This window comes from Rhinolophus sinicus, linkage group LG07 (assembly GCF_036562045.2).
Source record: "Rhinolophus sinicus isolate RSC01 linkage group LG07, ASM3656204v1, whole genome shotgun sequence".
In the NCBI taxonomy this organism is placed as follows: domain Eukaryota; kingdom Metazoa; phylum Chordata; class Mammalia; order Chiroptera; family Rhinolophidae; genus Rhinolophus; species Rhinolophus sinicus.
Genome location: NC_133757.1, coordinates 46856945 through 46884614, shown reverse-complemented (window position 1 = coordinate 46884614; position 27670 = coordinate 46856945). Strand labels below are relative to the sequence as shown.

Sequence of the window (27670 nt, the reverse complement as noted above, 5' to 3'; positions counted from 1 at the left end):
CCATACACATACACCTGTCTAGATCAACTGATACTTTTGCTTTACTTCTTCTTGTGGGCATCACTTCTTCTAAAAGCCTTCCTAACGCCTAAGGCTGGTTAGGCACACCCCAGCTGTCCTTAGCATTCCATACCTACTTCATCTTAGCCTTTAGGTGTTCCTCTCATTCGTAATTGCTTGCTTGTCTTTACACTGGAAGTTCCTAGAAGACAGTGAGCCTGCCTTGTCACCACTATACCCCTACTGGTTCGGACAGTGATAAGCACAGTGGACAGTCAACCAATGCTGGTGGAATACAGTATCAGGTGTGCACTGCTTGCACACCCTTTTACTTAACCATACCTAGAACTTAAAACACTACACCTAACCAACCATGTCACCAGTCATACAGTCCTTTAACGTAGAAGCGATTTCTTATTTTCTACCATATAGCCTATGGAAGGAATAGTCTGAATACAAATACACCACATTTTGTAAAATGCAAGTGACCTTAAGGAAGATTAACTCGACTGCTATGTTTTAGAAAGAATTTTAAAAGATTACATTGAGGAAAATTCTTAACACATAGTGAAAAGAGACAATAAAAGGAGGTTTTTTTTATTCAAAGGTAAAACTGCATATGTATATTTGTTTACAACCATTCTTGTGAAATACTTTTTAAAAAAATACGACCAACTTCTTTGCAAATAGCAGACACATACCTCAACTATGATGACCTAATTTTTGGTGGATAATGTACATGATTAGGCAGAAATAGGCAAGCTCACACTGGTAGATTAACTATCGAATTCTCAGTTAAAACTCCGTTTGTGACCCCCGCTTCTTGATCGATTTCTATTCCCGCTTCGTCTTCTACCATCTTGTCGACTTCCCGAGCGACTCCCTTGTCGACTCTGTCTACCTGACCGGCCACTGGATCGACCACCTGACCGGCCTGACCGGCCCGACCGGCCACTTGACCAGCCACTCCTCTGTCTAGAATTAGAGGATGTGTTTCCATCATAATATTCTTCAATTTCAGGTAACTTGACTGGCACTGTGAGTATCCAGTCTGAATCATGCCACTCTGCCTGTTGGGGGAATTGATAGGATTAAAATACATGCAAAATAGAAACCATAAGCAAGCCCATAAGTATAGAAGACTTTTATCATATCTACTATCTATCAGCTAAAACCCATCTATCTATTCAAAGTATGTGGAACAAAATTGAAAACGAAGAAAAAAAATATTCAAAACACATTCACAAAAGTCCCTAAAATATTCTTTCAGGAGAAACTCTCAGGCTTATTTTGAGACTCAATTCATACTCAGTTTACATATTCTGAAACAGAGCACTGGTTTCTCTGCATAAAACAAATAAGTAGTGCATTGCTTTCAGCAGGTATATTGACAGAAACAAGAACAGAGAGCTGATGATGGAGATTAAAAACCTGTCAACACCAGCGGGGGACTGGAAAAATGTAGCCCACTGGGAACATTCACTGTCAGGTAAACAACTCAACACAAATCAGCAGCTCATAAAAGCATCACAGTGTCATATCCTGCTCCATTAACCGTTCCTCATTGTGATCATGAGTTACCAAGGAAATTTAATATTAAAATGCCTTGTTGGTAAGAGTGAGCAGAGACAAACACCCACACACACCTCTGGTGGCAATACATGACCAAAGCCTTAAGAAATGTGCAAAACTTTGTGCCAAGCAGTCATCAAATAAACTCAAAGGGGTGGCCTCAGTTGGTTAGAGCGCAAGCTCTGAACAACAGGGTTGCCGGTTCAATTCCCGCATGGGATGATGGGCTGCGTCCCCTATAACTAAAGATTGAAAACGGCAACTGGACTTGGAGCTGAGCTGCGCCCTCCACAACTAGATTGAAGAGCAACGACTTGGAGCTGATGGGCCCTGGAGAAACACACTGTTCCCCAATATTCCCCAATAAAATTTATTAAAAAACCTCAAAGAAATAAATATGGCAATGTATAAAGAGTTAGCTATACCAACATTCAGGGCTGACCTATTTATATAATAGTATATTACTGGAAATAATCTAAATGTCAGAAAACAGGACATTGATTAAGTTGGCCACCCATATGGCCAAATGCCAGGGAGCCATTAAAAATAAGTAACCCGGGTAGGGGGTGGGAGATGAAGGTAAGGGGGATCAAATACATGGTGATGGAAGGAGAACTGACTCTGGGTGATGAACACACAATGGGATTTATAGATGATGTAATACAGAATTGTACACCTGAAATCTATGTAATTTTACTAACAATTGTCACCCCAATAAATTTAATTTTAAAAAAAAAGTAACCCTATATAGTTGACACAGAAATGTATTCACAATATAGTGTGAGTTTTTTAAGACTTAAAAAACAATAATCTCCTTGTTTCAAATTATGTATATTAAATAAGAAAAATATTTTTTAAAAGCAAGAAGGGAGATCTTATAGATTAAAAGAGACTTAAGAAACATCAAATTACAATGTATGAACCTTATAGAGCTTATATTTAACTACAATAGGGGAAATTTAAACACAAGCTAGATAATATTATGGAATTATTATTTTGGGAAGTTGATTACAGTATTATGATTGTTTTTAAAAAGTTTCCTTAATATTTATGGAAATATCTATGGTTGAAATGATAGAATGCCCAAAATTTGTTTCAAAAGTGTAATATGGGAGAGTGGGGAAGTGGATGTAAGTAGACACGAAAAAAAATTGGCCATGAGTTGATTGATAATTGTTGAAGCTAAGTGATGGGAACATGAGGATTTATTGTGCAATTCTATGTTTCTGTTTGAAGTTATAACAAAAATGTTTTAAATTACGATGGAAATTAGATATTTTTATATTAAGGAATTGTTCATTGACTTAGACATGATAATGATATTGTGACTGATTTTTTATAATCCCTATCTTTTAGAGAAACATATTCAACTATTTAACAGATAAAGTTTTAAAAATACCTGTAACCTTTCTGACTCAGTTGTGGGAACATCAAAGCAAACACCCTAAAAGCAAAATGAAAACATATTTATTTAGATGCAGATGAGTTAATTTCTTATTAATACATTAATCCTTGCTGGTAATCTTGTATTAGCTAAAAAAAGGTTAGGTATATCCCAGGACACACCTTATAGGATTAAAACAACTAGTATATAACACATGACTGAGCAGCTGCTTATTATGTTTTCTTAATCTGAAAAATAACTAAACACAGTATCTAATAAGAAAATACTACACTAAGAATCTAGAGTGTTCTCTAGAAAAATTTTTATAGACACTATAATGTTCTTCCATGTCTCTTGTAAAATGATCCATCTAATAAATTCCTTTAAAAATTTAGTGCCAGAAAGTTTCTCTCCTGAAGAGCTGCAATGCTTATCAGATGAGAATAATGTAACCCAAGATGTTTCCTCTTTGGTCGTGGCTGCCAAGAAGTTGAAAGTTAATTAAATACTCAAGTGTAGCAACTAATTTAGCCTAAGGATCGGTTATATTTTTCCTCCTCCTCCACATTTTTTTCTGAATGTGTCTATTTGTCTCATACTTGCCACAAATCTTTTTTGAAGGTAAGTAATATTAAACTTTGAGAGAGGTCATTATTTCCAATAAACAATCAAATTAATAAATTCTAGGCCAAAATGAACCTCTATAGTAAAGTTAAGCAAATATAACACCTTTTCTTAAAACCATTAGAAGAAATCAGTCACTAAGATTACAGACGATTTTAACTTTGCTATTTCGTAAATGTATTAAAGTACTTAATTCACTTCATTATCCTCATTAACAGCCAATAGCAGACCACTCAAAAACAGTATTGTGTATTATCTAAATAATAGAGTTGTTTAGATGTTGTGATGCTAAGTTACTTAGAGAACAAACACACACAACCACACATAACAAGTATACAAGGGCAGAAACTTATATATTAATAATGTGGGTATTAGATAGTCAAACTAAGCAAAATAACTTACAGCTTTTTAGAGGAATGGGTTATTTATATAACTCCCTAAAAATTTACAAGTGGAAACAAATTAACACACGGAGAAAACAATATTATTCATCCCATTAAACTTCAAAAAAAAAGAGAAAGAACAAAACCTATTAGTCTTTATAAACATTCACGGTAGTTGATTAAAAAGTTTTTTACTTATCTAGAAAAGCCTACCATATTTCCTTTTAGGAGGCACATTCTGGTAATTTGGGAGACAGAATTACTACTCAGCTTTCTGTTAAGCTCTTTCCAAGCACAGCTGACATCCGGTATTTCTTCTGGGCTTTCCAGAGTCATGGTCACAAACCCCTTAAGGAATAAAAGTGACATTATGGTTGGGGAAAAAAGCAGCAGGACAATGAAGTTCTAATTCTATAGACCTTCATGCCGATACCGTGCACTTAGGAACCCACAGTGCAGCATGACTGCTAAAAAAGAAAACTTCTTTTTTAATAGAAAACTAGTGTTTATAGATCACTAAAACTACCATTTTTATATGCATTGCTGTAAAGACTACATTTAATTCTAACCATCATGCTTTAAGAGATAATTAAACTAGAGCATCAGAGAAAAAGATAAGGCAGTGAAGAATTAAGGAAGTCAATTGTGAAAGAGTCCAAGTTAGCTTGGAGTAGAAAAACAAACGTCTTTAAACTTAAAAAAATAGACGTTTTTAAACTTTTGAGGGACAGTTACATAAGCAAAAATTACTTGTTTTGTATGACTTCACTGGACAGCAAAAACATCAACGTAAAGATATATGGAGGCATTCATCTAACAAGTATTTATTGAGTGCCCCCTATGTATGTGCCAGAGACTCTACTAAGTGCTAGAGATTCAGCAGTAAGTAATCCTTCCTCTCCTGGAGATTACATTCTAGTGTGTGTGGGGATGGGGTGGGGTGGGCTGGGGGGTAGGATGAGGTAGACAGTAAACAAGCAAATACATAGAATGTCAGACAGTAATAAGCATAATGAAGAAAAATAAGGCAGGGTAAAGGAACAGAGAGTAAAGGAAGGGTAAGCTATTTTAGGCAGGGTATCAAGAAAGACCTCTGATACGGCGATATTTAAGAAGAGACCTAAATGAAATGAAGGAAGAAGCCGCGTTGTTCTTAAAAGGGAAGTACATTTGAAACAGTGCAAGTAAGTACAATGGCCTTGTGCAGCAGTGGGTTATGTTTGAGTAACAGCAGGTAGGTTAGGGTAGCTAAACAAGCAAGGGGAGAGTGGTAAGAGACGGGGCTAAAGAGGTAGCAAGGGGAAAACACTGTAGTAGATTCATGGTAAAGATTTAAGATTTGGTTTAACCCATGAGAGCAATTTCAAACCACTAACACTGTTTCTAAGATATTTTAATCAGAGGTCAGATGACCCATCTGCCAAAGAGGGATTCTTTTATTAGGTAAGGGTTGGGACTAAATGACCTCTTAGGTACTTCTTAGCTCTAAAGGTCTATCTTAATATTTTCTTTAAGTATTTGGTGGGTTATTAGGGATAGGATATTTGCTCAGTGCTAAAGTATCACCCCACAGACTACTTACTATTTAAAGACAGTAAACTATATATACCTTTACAATGGGAATATAGGGCAGTTTCCATCTTAACAAGCGATCAAACTAAGCACTATTAGTACTGGAACAATCTGCAGTATATGCCTCCTGATGTGATGCAGAATGAAGTACATCATATCACCTAAAAAGTATTCTTGCCAAAACGGTTTAACCTGAATATAAAATCAAGCTTTCACATTACTTCCAGTTTATAGGAAAGACTGAATAAAGGCAAAAGTTAAATGTGTGAAGCGAAAGCCAGACAAACCCAGAAGGTGAGATATTCTAGACTCTTATCTATACAACTGATCTAGAATCTTCAAAAAAATCAATAAAGATGGGAAAACATTTCCAGATTAAATAAAACACATAACAAACAATTGTAACATATAAACTTTAATTTTTAAAGAAGATATATATGGGGGAGGGAGGGAGGAGAAGGATAGTGTGGAGTGAGGGAGGGGAAAAGAAGTGAGGCAGAAAGGGAGAGACTGAGTTTGACACATTAAGTCACTCTCAGCAAAATGACATTTGGCTAAACCATTAACACCTGCCAAGTGGAAAACATCAGATGACCCAGTTGCACTCATTTACGCTACACCTGCCCTGTCCCTTTTGTTCCCCTCTCCCAGCAACTCTCTCACAATCACATTCTCTACCCAGACATCATAGCTCTTTTTGATGAGTCCCCTCACCCAGTGACTCCCCTCACTTATACCATGGTCAGTAATAAATCTTTGAACTACTTGAAACCAATGGCTCTGATGTGGTTTGTTTTGACATCTGATACCGACCTAGCAGGGGGGCCAGGTCAGATGATGTTACACACACAGCACCCCCTCCACATATCCAGCAATCCTCACTTTGCATGGTACTATGGCAACTTACAAAATGAAGAATACGTTCTGGTATGCGAGTTTCAGTTAACATACTGCTGTGCAGTGAAGGTGTGCTGTATTTCTCTCCAGATAGAGATATGTATGGTTCGATTTTAATCTTAAGCACATACTATTTTCTCACAGATTTCTACCTTGTCAGAGGTGATCAAAGATCGTGGTTCGAAGTTCGATGCACCAGAGATGTGGGCTAATGCAGCAGCCAGTGCATCCACTGCCCCTTTCTCTTCTATTAGTTTCTGAGCTGATGGTCGGAAAAAATCAACAGCGGCATAAGAAACAGAAGCCAGAGACCTATGGTTTAAAAACAGCAAATTTTCTTGGTCAAGACAAAGGGAAAAAATTAAACATAAGAGAATGAATGGGAAAAGAAAGAGCAACGTTTTTGTATTTTAATATAACTAAATTTCTGCTGGTAAAACTGGTGATTAAAATTTCTGATATTTGAACTAGGCGAGCTTAAAGATGCACAGCCTAATACAAAAGAAAAAATTATTCAGCAAGGTCAGAAAGCATACCTGATGGCATCCATGCTTTTAGATTTAACTAAATCCATTGTAGAAGGAACACCTACACGTTTAAAAGTAATTCCCTGAAAATGAAAGAATTATATTAAAGAAAAATGGAAGTCTTTACAATTAATTCCTAAATTAATATAGTTTGTTGAATTTCCACTTCGTGGACTTAAAGATTTCCAAGCCCTAGCAGATCAAAAAATCTGCTTTTTCTAATAAATCACTAATTACAAAATATAGAAAGAGAAAAAAGATTTTTGAATTGCCCCTTAGTTAAAATCATGAAATTTCACTTGCAAAATAAAACTGATCCAAAAAAAGGAAAATGATGCTATTTATATCTATCAAATTTTTATTACCCTATCTCATTTACAAAGAAATATTGTATAAAAACACATCATAAAATGGGAAAAAATGTAAAATACCACAAAAAATCCAGACCACAAAAAATGCACAATTTCTTACAGATACTGACTATTGTACCATTGCTCAATATAATTTTAAGTATTACACCAAGACAATGTCACAGTCATGCATTTACAATGCTGGCCTAAGAGGTACTAAGTCACAATGCACTTCTGAGTTTAGTATCAAGGGAGAAATTCACGGGGAAAATGAGAAAGTCAGCTCTTCTGTCTTCACAATAAAAGCTGTATTAAAACAAAGTTGCAGCTAATATAAACTTAGCTCTCCACATGCTTCACATCCAAATGCAGCTTAAATTGAGAAAAGTTATAAAGATCTATTTGTGAGAACAAACATAAAAAGAACTCTTTTCTAAGGCACGATTTCGATAATAAGCCTGAAATAATTTAACTCTACTTGACTTACTGCTTTTTGTTCCACATATCTTAGTTGACCTCTTTCCCTTGGTTGATAAAAGCAGATGCAAATCCCTGTCCGGCCTGCTCTACCTGTGCGTCCAGAGCGATGAATGTAGGACTCCACATCCTAAAAATACAAGAGGCGATACTTTAAGTTACACAGACATTCCACATTCCAGCATCAAAATAATAAAGCTAATAACAAAACTACTACCATCAATAATAATAATATTTTTAATTCAATCCTGTTGCTCTTTTCAACATCCCAAAGAATTTTTATGGAGAACTTTGGGAAAAGGGGCATATGATTTAAAAGCTTTTTATCTAGAACTCTTTATATGGCAACTTTTTATAACTCCCTTGCATGAATTCATGCTTTAAATCCATATAATGAAGGTAGTAATTTGCAAAGGCAATGGATTCCGATCAATTTAACACCACTAACACACTAACAACAAATGGCTAAGAGCAAGAACAGATTAACATATTTTTCATATCCAAAGCAATATCTTATAAATAAAACGGCAGTTTATACAACTGCTCTTCTTTTCCCCAAATCAAATCTCGTTTCCTACCTGTGGAGGAGAACTCTGAATCACCAGGTCAACCTCAGGAATGTCCAAACCACGGGCAGCCACATTGGTTGCCACCAAAACTTTAAAACTACCTTCTCTGAAGCCTTTCAGTGTGATTTCTCTTTGTGACTGTGCGATGTCCCCATGTAAACACTGGGCATTCTATTTGAAAAAAGGGAAAAATAAGTGTACAGCTCATATTTACAATTGATAGCATCCTAACACCATAGTCTGCGTTCTCTGTTGTTGTTTTTTAATCTTATTTTCTGATAATTATAACACATGCTTACTGTTCAAAACAGTCAAACATTACAGAAAATATTTAACATAAAATGGAAAAGCTTACCCTTAGTATCAGCCCCCTAATAATTCACTGCTAACAGTTTGGTGAATAACAGTTTCTTTTTTCATTTTTTTCTTGTTTTTCTAGATATTTAAAAAAACAGCAACACACACTTCTCACCTATACTAGGTTGGTGCAAAAGTAATTGCAGTTTTTCTAATTATTTTTAACCTTTTAAACCACAATTACTTTTGCACCAACCTAATAACACATAATTTTATGTATTTACTTATAAAAATGGGAGCATACTATGCATGTACTGTTTTGTAACCTGTTTTATAAATTATCTTAGCCATTTTTCCACATCTATAGATATAACTACTTAATTTTTTTAAAACTAGGATTTCTTCATAGGATGCAGTATTACTTACTTTAGCAATCTCTTACTGATGAACATTTGGGTTGTATTCAAATGTTCACCATCAGAAACAATGCTAAAGTGAACAACACTGTGTTTGTATCTGTGGACCCGTCTGTATACGTATATTTCAGTAGGACATATATCTGTAAGTTGAATTTCTGGGTCCAAATTATGAACATTTACCATTTTAATAGGCATTACAAAACTATATTCTAAAAGAGGTTGTGCCCATTTACTTCTATGAGTAATTAATCATTCCCTACCTACCCTATTATGAATCATTATATCCTTGTGTGTCTAACAGGCAAAAATGATTTCCCAATGTTGTTTTAATTTACATTTCTGTAACTTTTAGTGAAGTTGAATCTACTTATACTATTTATGTATTTATCTTCCTTTTGTGCTGAAAATAATGTACGTAGTATTATAAATAAATATCCTAGGATTACTGGCCAGCATTAAAATTTTAAAGTTTCCAACAGTGTCTAAACTTTTGAATCTAAGACTAATGCAGTCAACTCTGAGTTAATTTACTGAGTACTTTCTGTACAGCAGGCACTATGCCAGGTTCTGGAACAATCATAAAGAAACAGCCCTGAAACACAAGTTGATCAGCATTTTCAATACAGTATTTTCAATATGTGCTGTAACCAGGGGCAGGGTGCTATAGGAATACCTAGGACAGGAACCTATCTCATCTGAGGGGAAGGTAGCACTGAAGCTGAGACCTGACACATAATAAGGAACTAGTAGTAAGGAGCAGAAGGCTAGGCAGAAAAAATATATATATATTAATACATAGTGTGTCTGGGGAACTACAAATATTCGAGTATGGCTAAAACATAGAATAAAAAGGAGAAGTGGTGAAAGATGAGGCTGGAAAAGAATATGAATTTTATCCTGAGGACAACATGGAACAGTTGAATGATATAAAAAGATTATCATGAACATGTTTGCATTATAGAAGGATCACTCTGGCTACAATGTATAGACTGTTAGAAAAGGGCAAGGCAAAAGTGGAAATTCAAAACAGGTATCAGTGGCCTCACCAAGGCAGAGGCAATGACCAGCTATTCAGTCAACAAATATTTAGTAATCTACAACATGTTGGGAACTAGGGATAAAATGGAAAACAAAAATAAGACTGCCTCTGTCCTTATGGTCTTTATACTCTGGCCAGGAACATCAATCAAATAATTAGACACACAAATAAATTTAGCCAACAAGTGTAATGGTTAATGCAAGAGTCTAAGAGGCGAAGAGAATTTATAAAAGGGTAACCTAACCTACTCTAGGGCAAGGAAAAAGTCCCTGAAAAGTGGTGCTCTGGACTGATATCTGAAGGATGAGTAGGAGTTGCCTAGGCAAGGTAAACTATACAAGTTCAAAAGCCCTGAGGTGAGAAGAAACATGGCATGTATGGAGAGGGTGCAGAAATGAGGAGAAAGTATAAGATGAGGCTGGAGAGGTAAATAGAGGCTAGGCCATAAATAAATTCAAGAGCTACTTGTAGGTGAAACTGGGAGGACTTGGTGAAGGGAGTGGAAATAAGTATAAGGGAAAGACACATATTATACATGAATCCCAGATTTTGAGTATCTGCAAAAGTAGTAGGATATGGGCCATTTTAAACTATAGGAGATAGAATCCAAAAACACTTTGTGGTTAACTAAATGGCAAATGGTAAGGAAGAAAAGTCAGGGGCGATAGATTTCTGGCTTAGGCTATGGGTAGATGTATCATTTGACAATAGGGGATGTCAGAGACACAGTGCTTACGGGAGTGTAGAAGGGAATTAATTCAATTTTAGGTACATAATGGGTTAAGGTGTCTGCAGCCAGTAGAATAAACACAGGTCTAGACTCTGGAGACAGAGCTAACCTGGAAAATAATGAAGATTATACTTCTATAATTCTAAACTTATTGGCTGCTTACTTGCTATAAGAAAAGCAATGTACTAAATGTTTTAAATAAATGATTTCACTTACCTTAAAAGTGTAAAAAATTTGTTTTTAAATATCACTTTTTAAAAAGGAAACATGGGCACAGAAACATAAAGTGACTTGCTCAACATTATACAGCTAGTAAGTAACACAACCGGGATTTAAACCCTGATCTGACTCCAAAGTCTGCTATTAATCAGTATGCTCAGGAAGAACATACTGGGTGAGAAGAAAGAAGTTCAGAAGTTAGAACTCAGAAATACCAATATTTGAAGCACAGCAAAAACACAAAGAGATCTCAACAAAACTGGGAAAGATTAGCCAGAGGACAAGGAAGAAAACCTGTGCAATATCATGGAAGCCAAATTAAATGTCTCAAGAAAGAAAACATCCTATTACTTTTTTTCAGTCATAAGCAAACATACTTTAAATAAGATGGACAGTTTTTCATAGTGAATTCTTCAAATTCACTTAAAAAATTTGATACACTTATTTATTTTTACTTGATAACTAGTCATAAGGGGCACATAATACATTCATGAAACCAGTGATGGTTACTAGGTCTGTAACTTATGAATAAATTTTTTCCAAAAGTTTGTGTGTGAGTGTATGTGTGTGAGTGTGTGTGTGTGTGTATGCACGTTTAATTGTTTAGAATTAAGAAAGTATTTTTCTGGTAAAAATTAACCTGAAGGGCCGGTCCAGTGGCCCAGGTGGTTGGAGCACCCAGCTCCTAACGCCAAGATCGCAGGTTCAATTCTCACATGGGCCAGTGAGTTGCGCCCTCTACAGCTAAGATGGTGAACAACAGCTCAGGGCTGCCCTGAGCAGCCGCAGGTGGGCTGCTGTGAGTGGCCAACAGTTAACTGGCAACCAACTGCCTTAGCCAGTGGAGCGCAAGGCTCATAATACCAGCATGGGCCAGGGAACTGTGTGCTACACAACTAGACTGAGAAACAACGGCTTGAACTGGAGTGGGGGGCGAGAAGCGGAAAAAAGGGGGGGGGAACTAACCTGAAGAAAATAATTAAAATTAAAAAATAAAAATAAACTAATCATTAAAGTTCCTTCGTTACCCATAAAATCCCGTATCACCTATAATGACGTGCAACTACTAATTTTTACCTAAATACCAAACCAGCGGAGGAGAAATTGCATTACTCCCAATCACAGAAACTGATTATCATCCAATAAGGGGAATTCTCACCCAGCCTTTGCAGCAAGGCAATTCCTGCCTCTGAGATAAAACAATAGCTTCTGCAAGACAGCTGCTGCTGAGTGTTCTAAAGCAATGACAGGAAAGGTAAATCAACTACCTTCCAACACTATTCAGTCTTTCTATACTGGACACAAAGCTACAGCTCTACAATTAGTTAAAATAACCCTGGTGAAGGTGGTGACAGCATTGTCTTTGAATCTCCAGTTCCCACATAAAAACAAACAGCAAAACAAGGATAACGAAATTAAAAATCCATAGACAATATCTATGACAAAACTAAGTGATAAAGGTATTTTCATGATTTCCAAAACATGAGCAGGTAGAGACAAGACCTGTATGTATGGGGGGAATTTACTGGTCCTAAGAACAGATGCTTCCTGGAAAGTATAATGGGCCAATTTGAGAATAGCAACTAAAACCAGAAGAGTGTTTTTGCACATTCTAGGGTGATTGTGAGGAGCCAGAGGTACATTCTGAAAGCGGATGGGGCAGCCGGGACCCTATAAGAACTTTCAAAACAAGCCAATGCATCCTTGCCATGACAAAGTCCCACAGTAAGGAGAAACTGTTGGACCTAGAATCCAAACTAAGGATGCCAGAGATCTTAAAAGCAAAAAAGAGAGAGAGAGAGAGAGAGAGAGAGAGAGAGAGAGAGAGAGAGAGAGAGAAGATCCAGATAAAAGTGAAGGAAAAGAAAACCAGAGCTCACAAAGTGGGAGGCCTTTTTTAAAAAAATACCTTTATTTACATATAATTTACAGATTGGATTCTTGAGCTCTAACAAAAATTATAGGAAAAGCAGCTCTACAGCTATGAAGCAGAAAACTACTCTGACCCATACCTCCCCATCGAAAGTTCAGAAAGATTAACTACATCTAAAAATGAACAAAAGAAAAGGTCACGGTTAAATCCCATGAAATAATTAGAAGAGGATAAAAAAGAATGAGCAGAACAGTACCCCCACAAATAATGAAAGAGCTCTAGAAAGGCATTCACACAAAACAGATGAAACGTATAGCATATTTCTGAATGAGTTAAAAGAAAATTTTAAAATGATATATGCAAGAACAAGAAATAGCAAAATGAGAAAAATTAAGAAATGAAGTGAAATGAGTCAAAAAAGAAGTAGCAATAAAAGATACTTTTCACAAATAAAGACTATACTGGAAGGAACAGAAGCTTGAGTAAAACACAATAGATGATGCCTAAAAAATCGGAAATCCTGAAACTTGAAGAAAAAGATGAAAAGGATTTTAGATAAAGTGACAAAGGAGGAAAAAAGAGCCAACATACATATAACAAGAGTCCCTAAAGAAAAACCCCAAAGCAATCAGACAAACCAAATAACAAAAAATTGTAACTCAAGAAAATTTGGCTGAAATTAGAAATATATTTGAAACTACAATTTGAACATGTACACTGTACCCAGAAAAAATGACCAAGAACACCACCAAAATATATTCTAGTATAACTACTGATTTTTAAAGAAAAAGTCTTTTGCATTCAAGCAAAAGACCAAATCACTTATATGGAAAAAAAAATCAGACTGGCATCAGACATTTTATACCACGCTTTATTCCAAAAACAATAGAAAAACATATTTATGATATTGAAGGAAAGAAATGTGAACCAAGAATTTTATATCCAGCCAAAATGATTTTCAGGTATAAAGTAACAAGCTATTATCAACAGGTAATATTGTTTTCACGAGCCTATCCTCAGGAATCTACTAGATGACAAGTCACAGACAACAAAAATGATTAAAGAGACCATGACATAAAGACTGATGGAATTGTTATCAACCGATGTTAACATCACAAAAAGAGGAAAAACTAGACATTATATACCTCCTGAAGGAAGTACACCTCTTATGAAATACTTTTGTTCTAAATAAATAACCAAATCTGAATTTTCAGGAAATACAGAAAACAGAGGAACATGTTAAATGGTATCATAGGGAAGCAATACTCTAGATTCTGGAAACTTAGTTTCCAACAACTATAAGCAAAAAATAGAAAGAGGAATCTATACATTAAACAGATTTAGTGAAATCACGCAACGTATGAATCTTATTTGGATCCAGTCAAGAAAAAAAAAACTATAAAATGAAAAACAAAGCATTTATGAGGCAATTAAGAATCTGAACACTAACTGATATTTCAAGATATTAATTACTGTTACGTTTTTTAAATGCAATTAAGTATTGAGGGTTTTTTTAAAAAAATCCTTTTCTTTTAGAGACACATACCCAAATATTTATGGACGTAATAATGTTATCTATGGTTTGCATCAAAATAATTCAGAAGCAGGAAGTGAGTGGGAATTTAGGTGAAATAATTGTTGCAGCTGGAGAATGAATACATAGGGATTCATTACACTGTAGACTTTTGTTTATGTTCGAAATTTTCTACAAAAAGTTAAAAGACAAAAAGACATATATGGACTTAGTATTCTGATCCATTTATTCAAGAAATATTTGTGATTCATTTTATAACACAATTCTAAAATAGAAACTCACTTTGTTTCAACCTCTATATTTTCAAGATCACATTTGCAGAATCTTGAAAAACTTGAGGAGAATGGATAGAATTCCATCCTGACTTAACAGATCATGAGAGGCTGGTTCTAATTTCTTTGTGAATTAGACTCAATTCTAAAAATGACTATCAAACCTGGCCCACAAAGGACAGTGTGATTTTTGTTGTTGTTGTTGAGTGATCCATCCCTATAGTCTCAATTAGTGAAAGCATCAAAAACGACTTACCTGTTTTATGTGTGGATTCATGGCCATTTCAGTTACATTCTTTTTGGTCTCACAGAAAATAATAGCCCTCCCTTCAGACCCACTGTAGACTTGAAGGACATCTCCAATAACTGCTGGCCTCTGAGACCAATGGCACTGGATGGCCAAATGCTTTGAGAAAAAAAAAGCCAAATATCTGTTTCATTAAAATTAGTAAAAAAGATTTCCCTGTACATTTTTTCTATCTGTTCAAGAATTGGCCTTCTTGGGAGACAACAAGACAATGATTCTCCTCAACCCCATTTAAAAACAATCTACAAATGGTCATCAATAGGTGAAAGGATAAACAAATTGTAGTGTATACAATGGAATACTATTCAGTAACTAAAAGGAACCAACTGAGAAAAGGGAAAGAGAGACAGAGGGGAACCAACACTGATACATGCAACAATATGGATGAATCTCAAAACATATACTGGGTGAATGAAGCCTTACTGAAAAAGAGTACACGTAGTATGATTCCATTTGTATGAAGTTAGAAAACAGGCATAACTAATCTATGATGGAAAAACTCAGAACAGTGGTTGCCTCTGGATGGGCGAGTGACTAGGCAGAAACATGAAAGAACTTTCTGGCATGATGGTAGTATTCTGTATTTTGATAGAGGTTTGAGTTATGCAATGTATGAACTGGTCAAAATTAAGAGAATATACACTTCAAAGTTTGTATGTTTTACATATAAATCTTATTTTAAAAATTGTAAATATTATATGGATGAAATTCAAAAACATTATGCTAAGTGAAAGAAGCCTGACACAAAGAAGTCACGTATTATATTATTACATTTATGTGAAATATCCAGAAGAGGTAAATCCAGAGACAAAAAGCAGATTGGCAGGGACTAGGGGAAGTGGGGAATGGGGAGGGAGTAACTACTAAATGGTTGCAGGGTTTCCTTTTGGGGTGATAAAGTGTTTTGGAAGTGGTTGTACAACACTGTGAATGTACTACACGACACTGAATTGTACACGTCACAAGATTAATTTTAGTTATGTGAATTTTACCTCAATAAAAAAACTTGTAAATATTGAATTATAGTTAAAGATATGCACGTTAAAATATTTACAGGGAAATATACTGATTTCTGCAATTTGAAATGCATCAAAAAATAAAATTGATATAGTGATGGGTAGATAGATGATAAAGCAAATATGTACACGTTAAAATATTTACAGGGAAGTATACTGATTTCTGCAATTTGAAATGTATCAAAAAATAAAATTGATGCAGGGATGGGTAGATGGATGATAAAGCAAATATAGTAAAATGTTAATGGTAGAATCTAGCTGGCAGGTATATGGGTAGTCACTGTAAAATTCAACTTTTTGGTGTGCCTGAAAATTTTCATGATAAAAAAACTTATAATGCACATTTTAAATCTATGCATTTTAACATATACCTCAATAAAATTTTTTTAAATGTAACATCAATTATAGAACATCTGGAAAACAGAGGAAAGCACAAGAAAACTAAGAATCATTTGTATCACCTACAACAAGGTCTCATTTCTTTCCCCACTCTCAAAAAAACAAATAAACCCCACACCCAAAAAAACACTGAATCTGATCAGGCCTCGCAATCTAACTATTAAGTCACAGGAAAATGAAGGCAGAGGAGCATGTTAAATTAACACCACAAGGTTGTAAGTCAGCAAAATTGGGACTGTCAGAAACTTGTAAGACAAATGATCATTCTTTTCAACAAAATAGTGCAAGGGAAAAAAGGGAACCTATAGATTATAAAAGATTTAAAACAGTGGCAATGTAAGGATTTTATTTAGATCCAGATTCTAACGTATTATTTAAAAAAAGACAACTAGGGTAATGTGGACACTATATTATTTAATACTGTTAAAGAATTACTGTTTTTTTTCTGTGATAATAACTTTGTGGTTTTCTTTTTTTTTTTTAAGAGCCCTTATCCTTTTAAAAATATATAAAATTACATGAGATGAAACGATGACTAGAGTGCTTAAAATGTAGGGATGAAGAACATATGGGGGCATAGAAAAGATCATTCTTGAAGCCTGATGATGGTCACATCAGATCCCTTATATTATTCACTTTTTGTGTGTTTTAAAATATCCTTAATAAATCTTTTTCACTGATACATTTTATATTCTTATTGTAAAACTTTCAGCCATTACAGAATATATAAAGCTTCCTTTGACCATCCTATACTATAAAAGTCCTCTTTCCTAGAAGTAATCATTATTATTAGTTTGATGATTATCCTTCCAACCTATCTCTGTACATTTACATAAATACCCAAAGAATCCATAACATTTTTATGTATTTTTTAAAAAATAGTATGAGTCTGTATATATTTTATAATTTGGTTTCTATCACTCAAATTCATTCTTTTTAACCATTATACTGTGTTTACAAATTATACTATTGTTCATTTAGCCTATTTTTATCTACATACACATATATGTACATCTGCTAAATGGAAAAGTTATATATGTGGTACATACCTGACTGTCATAAATCATACAAATATTATCTTTAATTCTTTTTTAAAAAACCATACTATTAGTTTAAATTTTTATAAAGTCAAAATTATCAATCTTTTTCTTTATAGTATATTCTTTAGACTTTACGTTTAGAAAAGCCTTCTCTTTCCTGAAATCAAATTAGCTGTTTATCTGCATCTGCTTTAAGTGATTTTATGCCTTAAGTTTTTCAATCTTTTGGGAATTTTTTTGCTATAGGGTATGAGATGAGGATCTAACTTTTTTCACCTAAGCTTTAACAAATATCCCAGCGCTATTCTTTTTGAATTGATATGAACCGCCTCCTTTGTCACATTCTACAGACTTTGTCTCTATGGCTGCTTGGTTATCTCCTGTTAGGACTTGCCTGTTCACATACTTTTCCCCCTATTTATTCTGCTCCTCAGTCTCAGACTATAGACATACATACGTATCATATTGAGCAATAAAAAGAGATTTGGCCTGAATTAGTATGCAAAACTTAAGTTTAGCTTCAACAAATTTCAAAATACCAACTAAAAGTTAAAAATCTATCATGCTGGAAAGCTACTTACTTCCACAGTAGTTGCAGCCTTTTGAGTCATTTTTCCAACAAGGTCAACCTGTTCATATCTAGATTTCATGTATTTTTTTGCAACTTTGTATACCCACTGCGGGCAAGTAGCAGAAAAAAGTAAAGTCTGAGGATTGTCTTCAGAATCTTAAATAAACAAAAAGAATTCAAACACTTTCTTAATACCCCATGGTGTAGTGAGCTCTTATAAACCCCCCAAATGTCAAAGAAATAATGAAAAATTCAAAACATGGAGTCAATTTTGAACAAACTTCACTGCAATTATTAAAAATTTCAACTTTCAGAACTGGGGGGAAATATGAAGAAAACTGAATCCAGAAGGAAGGTAAGAATTTAAGAACGAACAATGAGCAAAGACATCAGTAAAACGAATTACTAAATCTAAATACTGACTATAAAAAAATAATACATGGAAGAAAGCAAAGAAAATAGTTAAAGTATGCTATTATACTTCCTTGTTCAGGAAGAAAACAGATACAATTTTGTTAGAACACTGGAGACAATGTAATAAAAATTATGAAATAAAATATTCATAAACTTTTAGATAAGAGAATAATTGTTAATGTATTTATTTTGAATTAGGATATACCAGTTTTGTAGGATTCATGGATAATATCTTCAACTTGTTCAGCAAAACCTAAATCTAACATTTGATCCACTTCATCAAGCACAACATGGCGCAGTTTAGAAAGATCTAATCGGCCGCTCTGCAGGTGGTCTTTGATACGACCAGGGGTCCCAACCAAGATGTCAATACCATTTCGAATATGATTAACTGTGAGAGGAGAGAAATATCAGTAATATGTAAATCAAATATACCTTTTTCTATTATTTCTTTAGATTTAAGTAGCAAAGAGATCTTTGCGCTGCTATCACACATATTTACTCACTTTGGCTTTGATACGATGTTCCACCATAAAAACACGCCACACTGAGTTTCCTAGTTATATCTTTGAAGTCTTTGGCTACTTGGTTTGCCAGTTCCCTTGTAGGAGCCAAAACAAGTACCTGAACAAGAGGTTTAAAAAACAAAAAGATACTTTTCTAAAGATGTCTAAATTCAAATTGAAAAGACTTTTTTTTAAAGGTGCATTTAAAACTAGGAATTTCAATATTAATGACACAGTATTTAAAAACAGAACACAACTAATAAGGACAAGAAGAATAGCTTCTACTTATTATATCCTGCCTTACATTCTTCAGATCTCTTTTCAAAACTCACTTTCTCAATGAGCTTCCTGACCCTCTTTTCATACCCTTTCACCCCTGCTTAACTGTTTCTTTTTGGCACTTATACCATATAAGGTATTTATATTTTACTTATGTGCTTATTGTCTGTCTTACCCACTAAAATGTAAGATCAACGAAGGCAGGGATTTATGTTAGTCTGAGTTACTGTATTCCTTGCACTTCAAACAGTACCTGGCACAGAAGCGATACTCAAAAACTGCTTGTTGAATGAAAGAGTGAATGCTCACTGCGTGCCAGGCACTAGTGCTTTACATGAATTATCTAATTGGATCCCAACAAAAACCCTAAAAGATGGCATTACTATTATAACTTTATAAATGAGGAACCTGAGTCTTTGAGAAGTTAAGAATCTCCCCAAGATTAAACAGCTAGAAATGGTGATGCTGGAATCTCAAGTAATGTCCCTCTACGTAGCATAAGAGCCTTTTAAGGCAATGTTGGGACTGTGTCCTATTTCTGTTACTTTCAGTCTTTCCTAATTTCACCTAAGAAGTAGAATTCTCTGAAAAAGATCTGTTCTGTTGGCCAGCCTGATCCAAGACTATTGTAACTTAATTATATCTACATATGTGAATTTACTTTCATGCTGTAAATACCATTTAATAGTCTCAAAGAACAAATTACTTTTAGTCACATAGCTTTTCAAACTATGATAATTTTCTTCTTCTTTACTTTTATGAATTTCTAAAGGTCAAATTTTAGGCTACAATTTCCCTAGGTCCTCTCTGGTCTTTACTGCTTATAAATTAAGACAGATTTCCAGTACCCCAATAACATAGGGACCAACAATATCATTTCTATAATCTCATCTTAAAAATTCAAGCAGTGAAATAAATATTATCTGCTGAATGACCAAATAAATGAATACCTCTTTAGCAAATTCATTGGTTAAAAGCAAAGGTCATGACTGAAAAAAAGAAAGAGGTCACTAAATATACTAATTGCAAATGCTCCTAAAATTAGATATTCTAGCTTCATAATATACAGTTATCAAAGATGTCTATGGATCTATACATATTACACTCATGTGCAATAACTACTTCACTTTAGCTTTACTTGAGATTTTTTTTATGTTAAAAATCAACAAATTTTTGCTTTAGGAGTCAAACTTTTACTTTATGCCACAGGAGTAACTTTTCTATCTTGGAGGTACCTGAACTTAAGACCAGTATACTCTTTCTTTCTCTTTCCATTGGAGTAACGTTTAAACCTTTTACTCCCTATAATGGTTACCTTTGGTGAGCGGCTTTTTTTAATTGTCTCTTGATTTCTTTGGAGTCTTTCAATCAAGGGGATGGCAAAAGAGAAAGTCTTTCCTGTTCCTGTCCGTGCTTGAGCAATTAAATCTTTTCCTTCATATACAGGATCAAAGGTCTTAACTTGAATAGGAAAGAGATACGTTACCCCTCGACCTGTAAAATGAGATTTCATTGAAATATTTAAGACTAACATTAGGGAAAAATATATTTATTTGAAAATGATAATCCTGATTCCTCAACATATGCCTAAAGATGTACCACCTAGTGACATTTACAGTTATTCCTACCCCAAAGAAGAATTATTTTTAAAAATTGGTCTGAACTTTTGACAGATACATATAATTATTTTGAGTTAAAAACAGGTCAGAATACCAAAAAGGTGATGTAGAAATAACTGCAATTAAAGTAGAGCTATTTCTCTATGCTTTCTATATTCTCCTTTTGGTCAGAAAAAGCAAAGTTTTACAAAATCTGGTTTTTAGATTTAGATTTTCAACTGCATATCCATTAAAATTCATGGTACCTTTCAGAAGCTTTATAGTCTCTTCAGAAATAGGGAAATTGGAGAAGGCTCCTTCTTTCTGTTCACGTGTTAGGGTCTGCCAAAATGAAATCAAAGTTCTAACTTATATAGTTTATATTTGACTTGGTATTTAGAATCTTTTACTCATTTACTGTTTTTAGTTTTACTAAAGAAGCTAACAAACCAACTTTAAGCTAGCACTTGCAAAAATTGTATAGATTAACTTACAAGATAAATTAGTGGGAAATTCTTTTAATTTCAAAAGTATCCCTTTAAATTGCAAGCTTACTTAATACATTTTCTCATAACACACTTAAAAAACGATCAAGTCACACAAAACTCCCTTTAGAAATGCATCTACCACATAAATTAAAATATATTTCCATTTGACTGAGATATTACAAAAGAGCTATTTAATAATCTAAATATTCACAGGTACAAATAATATTAATTACAAGGATTAACACCAGCCTATAAAATAGCCCTAAAAGAAATTATACAATGAGGAAAGTAAACTGTTTCCAAAAATGAAAATTAAAAAGTTGTTCTATGGCTCTAAAAAGCACTTTTTAGGTCACTAATACAAAGAAAAGTTCCTGAAAGCTTGAAAATTTCTTTTAACATATACACAGATTAGCATAACATCATTTAACATCTATTGAAAGCTTTACATACCAGTCAATATGTATATAAAACAAAGACAATATAACTACCCATAAACTTTATTATTGGTATGTTTTTAAAAAAGTAGCTCTAGAACCACATATAATAGCAATTTTCAAATAGGGAATCAGATAAAAATCATACTATCAAACTCAAATTGTAAGCCATTTAAGTAAATCTCAATCTTTTTAAGATTAAAGGGAAGAAAATTTAATTACAAAATACATTTTCATTAAACATTTTAGAAGCCACATATAAACAGAAAGAAATAAAAAATTATATATAATCCAGTCAGCCAAAGCCACATTTGAAACAGACACTCCCACAATCCTTACTCTAGGCACATATAAATTTTTTAAAGTAAAAATAAGACAATACTGTATATGCTGCTTTGTAATCTTTTGTTCATCTAATAAGATACACTGAATGCCTTTCTAACATTCTTCTCTGACCTTTAGGATAGATGTATGCTACTGCACGGATATAGTATATTTTGTTAAACCAACTGCCTACTACCAGACATTTAGGATGTTTACATTTTTTTGCTATTATCAACAATGTCACTGTGATAAGAGTACTTATTCATATATCCCTGCACATCTCTCATGATAAATTTCTAGAAGTAGAATTCCCGAACCCTAACATAATCTAAACAAAATTAGAAACAGTTAAGCCTACACAGAGCATTGTACCATGCAAAATCCCAACAGAGCAAGAGTAAGCAAGAGCAACCTGTACATTCTGTTCTTAGTGATACAGATCTGTAAGGCCTTATTTAGATCAACTCTCTAATATATACGCTTCCTGATCAATATATTCCTGATCACAAATTTAAAACCCACTATATTGTAAGGCAAGGATTCAATCTTTTTCCAAAGCTCCCCAAAGGTTACACATAAAATTGAACTCAAATGTATTTAAATTATCAGCAAGTACCAGATTTAAAAAACAAAGAATTATTAATTACTAAGAATTATTAAAAATATCAAAGTTGTTTCTTTCTGAGGACCCAAGTAATTTACTGCCAATTGATAATACCTAGAAAAGTCTACAAACTCTGCTAACGGAAAACTGCAAAAACAAACTGAACAAATTCTGTGCATGAAAATATCTGCTCTAGCAGGTACTGGCAAAAGAAATGCAGATTCTATACTAAGCATGTGTTTCTAACTTCCCAAAAAATACTCAGGAGAAAAGATTTCTTCAGATCATTTTTATGTATCATTTCTTTCTTTAAAATGCAAACAGCTTTAAGATCAAGTTATATAATAAGACTTAAAGATCATTTAAAGTTGCCATTGTTATAGGAGCAGAAAAAGCAGAAGGCAAAATACAGTCAAGAGGAAGTCAGAAGTCAATTCATGAGTACTGGTAGGGACTGAAACAACCATAAGAAATGCAAGTTAGGTGACCAACAACTTGGAAAAACTGTTTAAGAACCCAATGGACAGGAAAGGTTTAAATCTGACCACCTCACTCCTCTGCCTCAAGAAAAGGCAATACCTTAAACGGAACAGGGACAAAGGGAAAAAAGCTCAGGTTTTGGCTGTACAGACTCCCTGGTCCAACTGAGAGTATTGGACACTAAGCAGGAAATATTATAGAATCAATTCTAATTAGTCTTAAAAAGAATCAAATTAGCCTATATTTTTGGATAATGTCAAATGCAAAACAAAAAGTATCCATACCTCCTCTAGCTTATTATCACTTGATTTATGGGTAGAACTATCTAAGGATGACACTCGCTTTGATTTTTTTTCATATTCATGAATATCTCCATTTGACAGGTCTTTTCTTCTTGACTTATGAGATTTAGTAAATTCATCTGAAAGTCTATTACATCCTTCTTCAGTGTCTCCATTTAGCTTCTCTTTCATTTTAGCTTTTTTGGACTTGGGAGCATCCAGGTCCTCGGCAACACCATTTTCTCTTGTTTCTGATTTGTCATCTGAGTCACAATGGTGCCTTGACTTCCTTCTATCACTCTGTGAAAAAACAAAGAAGCAGTGACAAGAGGGTCACAAGCTCTCCTCTAAGAAAAGTTAGAGCGTGACTCCCCAACCAGCAAAGCTAAATCTATCATTATCTTGAAAAATTACCTGGTTAGAAATCCAGACTGGTTGCTAATGCCAAGCCTTAGCCTCACCTATGGCTTTCTTTCTCATCCCATCTCTTACATTCTTAAGACTTGGCCACTAGCCCTCACTAATCCCATTAGATTTAAGGAAAAATTAAAACAGCGCCTTTTCAGAAGAATGAGATTTATAAATTAAACAAACAAAAACTTCAAATATCTCCAAAAGAAAAAAAATACAGTATTTATTGAGTACCTACCCAGCATTGTGTAATGTGTTTTTGGCTTACCTTGTTTAAATCTTCATAACAACCCTATAAGGGAAGTACAGGTCCATAATCCCTTATCCGAAATTCCGATATCCATAAAGCTCTGAAAACCGAAAGTTTTTTTGTAACTTATTTGGAGAAAAAACCTTACCTGACCTGAACTCATCTGGTGGCTAAATTTGACTTGAATGAATGTGAGGATATTTATAATCTTTATTATACTTAGTACAAATATTCACATTTAATAAGGTATTTGATTCTAAGTTGGGGGTCCCAAACCCTACTGGGGTGTCACCCTTCTAAAAATCCCCAGAATTCTAAATTCCAAAACACATCTAGCCCCAGGGATTTTGGATAAGGGATAGCGAACCTGTATTACCTTTGCCATTTTATAGATGAGGTTCTTAGAGGTAAGTAACTTGCCCAAGACCACATGTGGGATTTCCTGCAAGCGGAAGTGCCAAAAATCAAGCCCCGTTTGACTTGTAAGCCCATTCTCTTTTCACATCATGCTTCCTCTCTGAACTTTGATAAGTATAATAACAGGTTAAGGAAAAACAAACCAAATAAAACTATATAATTCATGCAAAACTCCAAATAAAACTACATAATTCATGTAAAACTCCATGGAAGGACAAGTATATTAATCCTGGGAAATTTGAAAAAAGTTTTTTACATTTAGTTAACAGAACTTTATTTTTTTTTAAAAAGGACTATTCTGATGAGGTGGCTGGTTAGCTCAGTTGGTCAGAGCATAGAGCTAGTAACATCAACGTTGCTGGTTCGATCCCCACACGGGCCACTGTAAGGGGCACCCTCCTTAAAAAAAGAAAGAAAAAAAAAAGGACTATTCTGCAACTTTTAGTTTTAAAATGCCAAACTGGTAGCCAGTGTTTTAATATTTGCAAACAGACAAGAAAAGATTTAGAAATTCAGCACCTCAGAATTATGTGGTCAAGTGTTCAAAATAAATTAGATAGTAGTGATTAGTGACTGTAAAAATTACCACCACCAAAAATTTCAGCATGATTTACACGATTTTTACGGAGTACCTTCACATACGATTTTCTCCATAAAATAGGAGTTGCAGTGAAAACTGATTAACATACTTGTATGTGAAAATGCTTTGTAAACAGTAGAGCTTTACATTAACACAGGTTATAGTCATATATTACACCATTTGATCTTTAGTTAACTAAAGTTGCCCACATTTCCCCAAACCAATAGGTTCTATAGAACAACAAGGTTATTTACAGAGCCAGCCTTGGGGTTTGAATTGTTCCTGGGCCCTGCACTTCAGAGAGATGAAGCAAAGTAAAGTGAGGCCTCTAGGTCCAAGCCCAGCAATATCGCAAGGTGATGAGATATGTTGTTCTATGTCAGGTACACAGTGCTTACCACTCTCCATTCCTTGGCTCCCACAACACTATATTCCCTCCTTATCTGCTTACCTCTACCTTCAGTGGTTCCCCTTACTCCTCTTTCTGTGGATGCTCCTTAGGTCTCTATACACTTTCATACCAGTTTCACAGCTACATCATACACTACCAGGCTTCCTTCCTCACCTGCAATCCAGTTCTGAGAACCCAAGGCCCAGCTCCGTATCTCAACATCTCCCAAACCAAAGTTATCTTCATTTCAATGCCAGATCACTATCCCAATATTCTATTTCTATTAGTACTCCAATCTGTTTCCAAATTGTTAGTTATCTTTCATAAAGGAAAATCAACAAATACTTCTGGAGAATCTACAATATGAAAGCCAGCAACTTACAAGAATACCGTGAAATGTAATGATGGAAAAACATCTGATCATTTCCCTCAAGAATCTTTGGGAAATATTTGGGAAAGGTACACATGGAAAAATGAGCTGACTTTACAATGAAGCGGATAATAAATGCCAATCGAATGTCAGCACTGGAACAAGACTTCAAAGGGGAATGAGATTACGTGTACACTGGAGTGGTTAGAACAGACAGACACTAAACCTTAACAGATGGATAGGATTTGAATGTAAAGGGAGAAACAACTATTTCAGGAGGAGCCAAAATTAAAATAACTGCTAGATGATTCCACTCACATGAGGCATCTAGAGTAACCAAATTCAGAGAGACAGAAAGTAGAATGGTGGTTGCCAGGGACTGAAGAGACTGGGCAACGTGAAGTTCATCTAATGGGCATAAAGTTTATTTGGGAGGGTGAAGTTCTGGAGATGAATGGTGGTGATGGCTGCAGAACAATGTAAATGTACTTAATACTGCAAAACAGTCCACTGTAAAATGGTTAAAATGGTAAATTTTATGTTGTGTATATTTTACCACACACAAAAAATAATTGCTTGGCTAGAATAGCAAGTTTACCTTGGTGATAAGGTTGGAAGGATAGATTCTGCTCTGTGAGGCTATGCAGATTTTCATTCTTTGTCGAATGTCAGCCTTGGAATAACGCTTACCATCCTCAGCTGTTTTCCCCAAGTTTCTTTCTTTTCAGGGGTGGAGTGGGAAGTCTCTACAACTCTACAGGTTTCTGGAGAGCAGGGGCTTATTTAAACCCGTTGGTGCCCCGCAAAGAAAGAGTCTGGCACAAATTAGGTTCAATAAATACTTGTGAACTGAATGAAAACACTAACAGTAAAGGCTATTAATAATACAACCCACACGATCTCCACCACAGCCAAAACCTGGCAACGCTGGCTGTGACACTTTTCCTTAAGTCTCTATAGACTAGTTATCGAGGTTTGTGAACCTAAGATCGCTCTCCCCAAGATTCTGGCACACAGGTCAGGGTGACGGAGAAGTAACACATACTTAAAGCAATCAGTTTTCTTAATCATTTTTTAGGATGGCTAACAAGAACCAAATGACAGGCCTCACTGCTTAAGTTAGAAGAGGAAAGAAAGGACAGACTCCGCGTCGGTGGGACCTTGAGTCTGCGCATCTCGTAGGCGCCGACGGTAAGGGCTGAGGGACTACGGGCGCCGGGCCAGAGCCCAGGGCCGCCCTTCTCCAGGTTGAGGGCGTGGAGGCAGGAATGGTCCCGGAGCACCCACCGGGGGCCGAGGGCGGCGCGGGGGTAGGCCCTCAGATGCTCTGGCCCGGTGGTGACAGGCCATCAGGGACCGCTCCCCTCCCCACCCAAGCCGGCGCAGCCCAAAAGGAGGCGCGGCCCATCCTCAGCGCACCTTTTGCCTCTCCTTCCTCTCGCTCTCGGTGTCCTCCAAAGGTGCCTCCAGCTCCATTATGTCCCCCCAGAGAAGTTTTCCAGGCATCATTCGTCGCAACCGCCTCCCTCTGGGCAAGGTGGCCACAACCACCTACGGCTAGCAAGACAAGCGACAGCGTGAAAGGAAGCGGGGGCAGGGCGGCGCCCAGCCAAAGCCGTACGTCACTTCCCGGACACGCACCGCACGACGGGGGAGAAAATAATGCCGGACTCGGTTTAAACTCTTCCCTTGCGACCAAATCTCCAGCCAATGACTGTGAGAGATCTCGATTTGCCCACCCTTGTTCTAAAGTGATTGGCTTCGAAACT

The 27670-nt window shown here is 35.3% G+C and overlaps 1 protein-coding gene across 2 annotated transcripts; it reads right to left on the bottom strand.

Moving 5' to 3' along the window:
* Window positions 1-568: 568 nt before the first annotated feature.
* On the bottom strand, window positions 569-27670 carry DDX50 (DExD-box helicase 50). 2 transcript variants are annotated; one of them, XM_019731730.2, is made up of 16 exons: window positions 27321-27565; window positions 24162-24243; window positions 23486-23782; window positions 21135-21210; window positions 20586-20764; window positions 18992-19109; window positions 18691-18876; window positions 18082-18227; window positions 14995-15144; window positions 8365-8526; window positions 7797-7916; window positions 6969-7042; window positions 6585-6744; window positions 4177-4311; window positions 2972-3016; window positions 569-1070 (listed from the first exon to the last, which is right to left on the bottom strand). In XM_019731730.2, the coding sequence occupies exons 3-16, from the start codon at window positions 23672-23674 to the stop codon at window positions 792-794; spliced, it is 2019 nt and encodes a 672-aa protein (XP_019587289.1). In that variant the 5' UTR covers window positions 23675-23782; window positions 24162-24243; window positions 27321-27565; the 3' UTR covers window positions 569-791. The 2 variants fall into 2 exon arrangements, with proteins under 2 accessions (XP_019587289.1, XP_019587287.1); XM_019731728.2 differs by lacking the exon at window positions 24162-24243 and having other exon boundaries at window positions 27321-27670.